At 49.8% G+C, this 8,718-nt stretch overlaps 1 protein-coding gene across 1 annotated transcript; it reads right to left on the reverse strand.

Annotated features, from left to right (window-relative positions):
• Positions 1-5,871: 5,871 nt before the first annotated feature.
• ERRFI1 (ERBB receptor feedback inhibitor 1) lies at positions 5,872-8,165 on the reverse strand (the record flags this gene model as incomplete). Its single annotated transcript, XM_079697916.1, has 3 exons — positions 5,872-7,055; positions 7,861-7,934; positions 8,044-8,165. The coding sequence occupies 3 exons, from the start codon at positions 8,163-8,165 to the stop codon at positions 5,872-5,874; spliced, it is 1,380 nt and encodes a 459-aa protein (XP_079554042.1).
• Positions 8,166-8,718: the final 553 nt, after the last annotated feature.

Below are 8,718 nucleotides of genomic sequence, written 5' to 3' on the forward strand. Positions count from 1 at the left end.
CGCGGTCCCAGGGGAGGCGCTGGGCTAATCCCTCATAACTGCGAAATGAAGAAACATGCAAGAAGCATGTGATTAAGATGTTTATTTGACAGGGATCCAAAGTTATTTCCAAGGAATGAAGGTGCTGCCTTTTCCCAACAGGGCACAGAGTTCAAGATGACGAATGCCCGTACGTTCCCAAGGACCAGTCCCTTGGTTATAACCCCTCAGTTCCCCCTTTTACTTTGGTTGGGGGAGGGAGGAAGAGAAGATTTACATGCCATCATGGATGCTGTTTTAGAGAACTTGCTACGGGTGGGCTTGCTTTGGGTTCCAGGCCACTTGATGGGATCGCAGGGTGAAGGGTGACAGCATCGGGGAGGCACGTGTAAGCCCAATGGCCTGCCAGCAGCTCTCTTTCTAGGCAGGGAAAACCTTTCCAACCATCCCCAGCCCCCTCTCCATCCCAAACCCCACCTGCGGCCCTGCCAGGTGGCCGTGGGCCTGAGAAGCAAAGGGCTGTCAAGGGCTGCTCTGATGTGAAAGCATTTCTGCAGGTGCTGGAAAACGTAAACACTATACCTACTTTTGCTACTGAATTCTGGGCAGATCACGTGAAAGCCGAGGTGAGCCTGTCTAAACACGCTCTAGTAACAGATCTGGGCTGCTTAGGTAGAAGTATCTTGAAGTTTGATACATTCAAGTGAAAAACAAGCATGAAAATTCACACCCTCAGATTGCATTAGACATGCTTCAGTTACATTGTTTCGCTTAGTACAAGGAGAGGCTAGCTGACTTCAGATGCACTTGAACCTTCGGCCCTATTCTCTCCTCTCTCTACGTTCCAAATAAAACCCCAAAACTTCTCTTAAAAGGTGTATGATTCAAATGTGGAGAGGAAAAGGGTCAGGACGTTTGTCTAGTGGTCTAGTCTGCAAAGCAAACCAGTCTCTGAGTGTATCTTAGTTTGACCTAAGCTTATTTTCTTTAAAACAAGAATCCATACCACCACCATGCCCCCCATTCCCAAGTTTTAGTACTGGATTGGAAATTCACAGTTTGCCTCCTGGTTTGTTACACGATTCAGATTCAAAGGTGTGGAACCTCAGTCTATCTGAAGGTCTTTAAAGGAAAAATCATTCAAGACTCCTCCAAGTTTGAAGTTATATCTTTACTAGAGCTAATGCAAATTAATCTTGTGGAAAATCTTGGCAGGTCAAAACCAACACGAGTCAGTTTTATCTTCTCAGTTGCCATTACCATAATGTAGAAATTTTTACATGGCAACATGTTTTTAAAGTTTTATTAGCTTTTCACAAAATGCCTAACAGAATGCTGAAATGAATTTCTAAGTTAATTTTAAAAAGTAGGCCCTAAGTCCACTTTGATAGTAACTACTGCTAAATAAAATACTGTATATATATATATATATATATATATGTGTGTGTGTGTGTGTGTGTGTGTGTGTGTTGCAGCAATGTCAATTTCCTGGTTTTGATTATGGACTATGATTATATGTTATCATTGGGGAAATCTGGGTAATGGGTACAGGGGACCTCTCTGTACGCTTTTGAAACTTTTGAATCTATAATTAATCTCAAAACAAAAAGTAAAAAAAACAAAAACAAAAAAACAACAAAGCTATGTATGAAATAACCATGCTAGGAGCTTATTTTTAAGAAAATGTCTCCATATACCCTAATATAATAAATTATGCGATGAAATTAAGAACTAAAATAGAGAGACTTCCCTGGCAGTCCAGTGGTTAAGACTCCGTGTTTCCACTGCAGGGGACATGGGTTTCGATCCCTAGTTGGGGAACTAAGATCCCGCAAGCCATGCAGTACAGCCAAAAAATAAAATAAATAAAATTTTTAAAAAAAGAACTAAAATAGAGAATAGCTTAATATATATTTTGATTCTTAAACCAGTAGGTGGATGTAGTTCTCTTTTCTCCGACTATGAATTGCTCTAGAAAAATCTATGGCTCTGTTGTTTTGACTAGGGCCCCTAGCATTGAAGAAATATCCTTTTAAAAGATCTTTTCATAACACAGTTAAGACAACCCTTGAGACCTAAAGAGAAATAAGCAACGCATAAACAAGATTAAACTTCCATTAGAATGTGGAATTTAGTAAGATCGGCAATGCATACTTGATTACTGCAGCCTAGAGAGACTTGGAATTTAATATTATCCAGATTTTGGGTTGACTTAACAAAGGAGTCCTCTTGAACTTAGCTTCTGCTTTCTGCCATGAAACGGTCCCTAGTAATAAATTCCTTCTGTTTGCATAGGGCTGGGCCCTGCTCTGCTGTGGTCTCCCATTGATGGGGAAGGGAAGCTCAGGGAATCCTTCCCGGAGGACGTGGGAGGTTGAGATGAGCCTGCACTTCCTGACTCTAGGCCAGAGCTTTGTTAACTAGGTAAGGCCTGTCTTTAAGTGAGGACTCAACAGTGCACTCAGTGGCAGCTGAGAGCCGGCTGTCTCCTCGCCCGTACGGTCCTATCAGCACTAAGAGAGCAGGCCCAGGGCTGCCCTAGGCCAGGGGAGCGCTTAGAATTCCATCTGCTCTGTGTGCTGGCCAAGGACTGAGTCGGCAAGTGGTGCTATGGGTAGCATTCTGGTCACTAGTGGCACTGGCCAGGAAGAAACAGGAAAAGATAAGAGTCTCGCAAAATCAAGGAACAACATGAAGGTGAGAGGGAAGCAAATACGCAGTGAATTAAAGATGGTCTTGACCACAGTACAAAGAAAAGGCAGTGGAGTGGGAAAAAGAGGCAACAAATACGAGCTGCAGATGGCGCGGTGTCAGTGCCGTGATCAGGAGCCCCCAGAAGCTGGGGGACAGGCACAGTGGCCCGGGCCACACACCTGGGTCTGCCTCCCACCTGAGATCACCACCTGCTATTTCTACCTCCAAGTATCTTCAAAGCCAGTGTTTCTCCATCTCCAACGCCGGACACTCGGATCTCAGTTCCGAAAGCCTCTGTCCTGAAGTCTCCCCCTTTCCAATCCGTTCTGCATGCAACAGCCCCTGGTCTTCTTGAAACACATCCCATCCCATCCATCCCCTGCTTAGACCTTTGAGTGGCATCCGCTACCCTTTCCCGTTGTTGCTCTCGCTGGGTAACTTCTGGCCCCTGGCAAATGCCCAGCTTCCCTCCGGCCTCGCGGTCCCCGTCCTGGTCCTCCCAGTTCACTCTGCTTCCTTCGGCTCAGATTCCATCCCTTCAGATCTCATCACCTCAGAGAGGTGGGGGCCCCTTTGCCATTCTGTCACCACCACTGTTCATTCCTTTCCAGCGTTTATCACAAATGGTCACTAGGTACTGCTTCCGATTCCATAAGGGCCTGGGTGTGTTTTCCGAGGATCTAGCACTTGGTAGTTATTCAACAAATGTCTGTTGAAGAAACTCCTCAAACGCATTTCTTCATCTGTCAATTGCCAGAAATAACGCCCAACTTGTGGGGTGAGGATGAGCAACAGAGAACCATAAAACCAATTCACAGACAGGGCCCTCACTGTGTACCAGCTACTGGTTGATACGCAGTTGTCACAGATAATTCCCGATCGTAGTTGTCACCCTCTCCCCCAGTTTTACCAATGAGAAAACTGAGGTACAGAGATTTTGAAGAATCTGCCCAACACGTCATTAGAAAGAGCCGGAGCTGGACTTTCAGCCCAGATATTCCATTTCCGAGGCCTCAAGCTTTACTGTGGAAGGAACCAAGCACAGGCAGCGGTGCATTTAAAGTCATGGAGAGCTTTGCTGTCACCCAGGAAGCTGGGGAGTGTCGAGGGCCGGGGGTGGGGGACGGCAGGCAGCTGGATTTCAGCAACAGGGCAGAGGAAAGGGAGGAGAACAGGCAAAGGGCCAGGCGACACCGGACAGGCACCCTCCCTGACAGCATCCCAGCCTCCTCCCGCCTCCCAAATCTGTGACTCAATGAGAGGCCAGGGCAGGCTGGGCTTCCTTTGGTGGCCTTGCATCAAGCAAGCAGCAGAGCCTCCCCAAGGGTCCAGGGCAATCCAGACCTAGTCCTCAAACTCAAAATGCGTCACATCAGGTCCATGTCAGAGCTGGCTGCTTCCTGTTACAGCCCCCTTGATGGGGACGCCCCTCCCCAGAAGGAACCTGTTTCCACAGCAACAAACCAGCATCAGTTCAGATGCACCTTCTTAATTGTTATAGGTAAATACAAACAGCTCGTTTTCACTGTCTGTATACTATTTAAATGTACATTGCTGAAATCGTTTGTCATTTTAGGGAATGGTGGTAAATTTCAAGCCTATGTTAGACTACTTAAAAATCTTCCCTTGTGCTTAAAAATGGTCATGTTGTCATATTACTCGAGACACAAAATTTTTTAAGAGTGTAGGCAAGAAACATTGTTAACTGTGTCATAAATAAGTATTATAACTTTATTAAAATGAAAAGACAATATTCAAAATAATGCAACAAAAATGAATAAAATCCTTTGTCCAATACTGTACACATAAATGCAGAAATCAGTGCATTTTTCTAAAGCATGTTTTAACCTTCATTTAGTTCATACTAAAATATAAGCTTTAAATAGCTCAAATAACATCACTCAGCAGTTTAAACTGTAAACAGCTTGTTTAATATGAAGAACATCGCAGTAAGGTACTTCTGTTACTGAGCACCATCTCCTTTGTGCGGCTCTACACAAGATAAATACAACGAAGCTTGTGAAAATGGGAACGTGAGCTGTCCGAGCGGAGCAGCCGACTGTGAGAGTTTCCAAAGCAGGTGCTGAGGTGACCTCTGCTCTTAAGACATACTGGGCTGTTGGTCAGAAGTGTTTTACTTAAAAAGCAAACAATCCCCAGGAAATACTGAAGAGGAACCAGCAACACAAGTCCAGCTTGTGTTGTATTCGTTTATTTATACAGTCTAAAAAAGGGGAGGGGAAAAAAACCCAAGACAAAAAAACAAGAAACAAACAAAAAAACCCACGACACACGTCCCCACACAGATCCTCTCAACCACGTTGCTGTTTCATTATTGCTTCAACTGACATCCTCAACACCGGCAAAGAGTTTAGTTTGCTTTCCCCCGAGCGCCCTGTGTTTCTGGGGTGGGGGTGGGGGGGTAGAATACAGCAGGAATGGTAAGGAAAAATGATTGACGAATTCTGTTACCTTCCCATTTTTCAAGATGTGAGACACGGACATGTGAGAATACGGTACCAAATATGTGGCCATCCCTCCCCGCAACAGACCAGAAAGCAAGACCTAAAGGATTTAGGTCTTGGGATGACTTGAACGAGGCAGGTTAAGTCACGGAAAGAACGGATGGCCTGCCCTCCACAGAAAAACTGCTTGCAAAAATGAATGAGACAACAGAACAGGCCTCAGAGCCAGAAATCCTCAAACTTAGTAAGCAGAAATAGTTGGTTTTTTTTTTAATGATTTTGATCTAAACAATACTGTATTCTGTATTCTCTTCCATTTGCTCAATTTTCAGTCTATCAGGAGCCAACCTCCAGCTTTAGTTTTTATCATTCTAAATATATATTACTCTAAGATAGCAACTACTTGGTTAACTTGAAACTAGGATCTACGATTTTACCACAAGTGTAGGTACGGGTGCATAACGTGCGCACGTACAGAAATGTCCCCATCCTTCCTTCCCGCATCACATCTTTGAATCACAGACTTGAGCAGACTTTTCTCCGCCGCTAACACGGTCAGGGATGCTCAGCATGGCAGCACCTCATGACCCTCTAAACCCTTCTCTTTAAGACAGACAGTTTGACTCTCTGACCCTGCGACCTGCACCATCTTCCTGTGCACCGCCATCAGGCTGGAGAACTGCAGGAGAACCGCTGGCTGCTGCGGCACCTCTGCTGAGCCAGGACCCAGGGTCTAAGGGGAAACCACGTAGGAGAAATGTCTGCGCTTCGCGTGGCCTGCCAGATCCACTCTTGGTTTCGAGTCCAGCTTTTCTGGGGCCGAAAAGACACCGCCGTCGGCAGGGAGGGGCTGGATGGGGGTGCTCGCGTGTGTCTCTTCTGCTTCCCTAAAAAACTTTTCGTATTTGTCCAGGTAGGGCGGCCTCTCAGGGAGCAGGTAATAATGCGTCGAGCTCACTTTCTTCCCGTTTTCAATGATGGGCAGGATGCAGGGGACCTTACCGGCGGACCCCTCGCTGTACTGTCTCTGCAGGGCTTTGCTGCTCACGTACTTGGGGTCGGGGGCAAAGCTCTGCGTGGGGGGCATGACCCCATTGAGGTAAGACGGGAGACTTTTGGGGCTCGGGGTGCGGGAGTTACTCCGAGACAAGGGTTCTCTCGGTGGGACTTTGGGGGGCCTGTCCTCGTCGCTGTAGGTGCTGGAAGTGACTTCGGCCGACCACCTTCTGTAGTCCGGCTTGGCCGGCCGGGGAGGGATGGGGACCCGGGGAGGCACCTCGGGCTTGTCGTCGTCGGAGTTGGGAGAAGCCCTGTGCACGTAGCTGGAGATCCTGACGGCCGGCTTGTTAAAGGACCCTGCGGGGCCTGAGTGAGACCTCCTCAGTCTCCGGTGGGCCTGGGACGGAGCGGGGCTGGCCCTCGGTGCCCCGGCAGCCTGGTCGCACGCCTGGCTGAGATCCGCGGCCGAGGCGGCCGGGGGGTCGAGATACGCGTAGTTGATCTGACCGCACCCTCGGAAGCTGCGCCTGCCGGGGCCGTCGGGTCTGAAGTCGGAGAGCGCGCAGTCTTCTAGAAGGAAGGCCGTGTCCGAGCTGGTCAGGAACTCGACCTCGCAGTCCGTCTCGTCCAGGGAGAGGTCCTCGGAGATGGGCAGCGGCGGCAGGGGCCTGGAGCCCCGCTCGCAGGGAGCCACGCCGGGGAAGAGGGCCGGAGGCGTCTTGATGGGGGTGAGCGGGGGCGTGGAGGCACAGACCCCGTTCACTGCCAGCTTCTTCAACCCACACGCCACCCGGTCCTCCTCCTGCTGCCGCCAGCCTTCACTCGAGGGGATGACGAGAGGGGGCAGGCGGGACTTGGCAGAGGGGCCGTGCTCTGGGAAGTGGCTGCCGTTCATCGGAGCAGACCTGGAAGCGCGCCCTGGAAGGGACCGAGAGGTTACCCAAGATCGACCACACTCGCCCTCAGCTGCCCGCGCTCCTGCCACCTTCTGCCGGGTCGCTCCTGGCCAAACACCCAGCCGCTGGAACGCCGAGCACACCCAGACCAGCGCCGCGGGCGTAATTGGGGCCGGGAGGTGGGGAACGCACCTGATCTGGTTCAAAGAACAAATGATCTCTTCTATCTGCCTTGGACATGTGCGCAGCACACGCCCACATGCTTACGCGAGTGCCAGCCCGCACCAACCTGGCCCTTTGAGAGGTGGACCACACAGCACATGCAGGGTGGCCCTGAGATAGGGCGAAGGCTCACCCGGCCCCTTGCGATACCGCGAGCCAAAGACTCGCCTGCGATGGGACAAGCAGCCCTTGGCAAAGATCTAAGGAACGCCAGGTTCACGTTAGAAGGACTAACACACACACACTCTTCTAAGTTTTTGTCAACACTTATACCACCTTGTCACTTTCAAACAGGCATTCGAGGCTCGTCAGGAAGAAGAGAGATCCTGTCCGGGGTCCCTAAAAGTTGTTATGTCTCATTGCTGGGATGCCTTTAGAAGCTCACACCCCCACGGGGAGACCCAGTGACTCAGGCTGAGGTGCAAAGGCGGCTAAGAACATGCTTAGCTTCAGAATCTGTCGCCACTAGGGGTCTGGCTCCTGTCGGAAATGGCTCAGGTCGTTCCCTCATTTAGAAAATAACGCTGGAGGCCAAGCTCACGCGAGGGGCTGCCACCACCCTCCTCCCCAAGTGCCAGGGGAGCTTGGGCTCTCAGGACACGTACCTATGGATGTTAGGTGCTCCGCCGTCGAGTTCAGACTGTAGGCCATGGTTATTGGGTCGATGTTCAAAAAGCCGCTGAAAGGAAAGGACGGACACCTTGGTGACAAACAGGCAGCAATCGCGTCCCCGCCCTCACTCGGACGTCACACGCTCAGGCTCCAGCGGCCCCAGGTCCTGCACTTACTTCTCAAACTCGCCGTGGCTCCCCCAGCAGGCCTTCAGGCTCCCCAGGGCTTGGCCATCGTGCAGAAACCCAGTTTTTAACGGGACTCTGATCTCCTGAGCAGCGACTCCGGCCATGGACATTGTGCCTTATTCTGGGAAGTCTTCAAATTCGTGAAGCCCAGGGAGGGATGTGTGGTCAGCCAGTGGCTTTCATTCCCTAGAGGGGATACAGAGGACAGAGTCAAGGGAACAATCCCGAAACACGCGGAACTCGCCACGGTGAGAGAATTTCGGGGACTGTGGAATAGAAACATTCCACGACCGACTTCCACTCAGTTCTTCCATTTTTATGTTACCTAGCTCTTACTTTTCACGAGGGTACATAAATGTAGACATTATAAGTCTTCTTTGGGGGGCGGGGGTATGTACTAATCCAGGATGTGAGATGCTTTCAGCCAATGGGAAACACACCGTCGCCAGCGGAGGCAGAGCTCCTGCGCGCTGAGAGCTGCACAACACAGCGGCCTCAGCCGCCAGAGCACACACACGGACCTTCCAGTGTGTGGCTGTGTTGAGAGTGGAGCTCATCCCACCCCGACCCCCGAGCTACACAAGTAATTTCAGAAATTACTGTGTTCGAATCTGCAGCACTAATATTCTCTAAGACCCAACGCTTTTTTTGTTTTGTTTTTGC

Source organism: Hyperoodon ampullatus, assembly GCF_949752795.1.
Source record: "Hyperoodon ampullatus genome assembly, chromosome: 2".
Lineage (NCBI taxonomy): Eukaryota > Metazoa > Chordata > Mammalia > Artiodactyla > Ziphiidae > Hyperoodon > Hyperoodon ampullatus.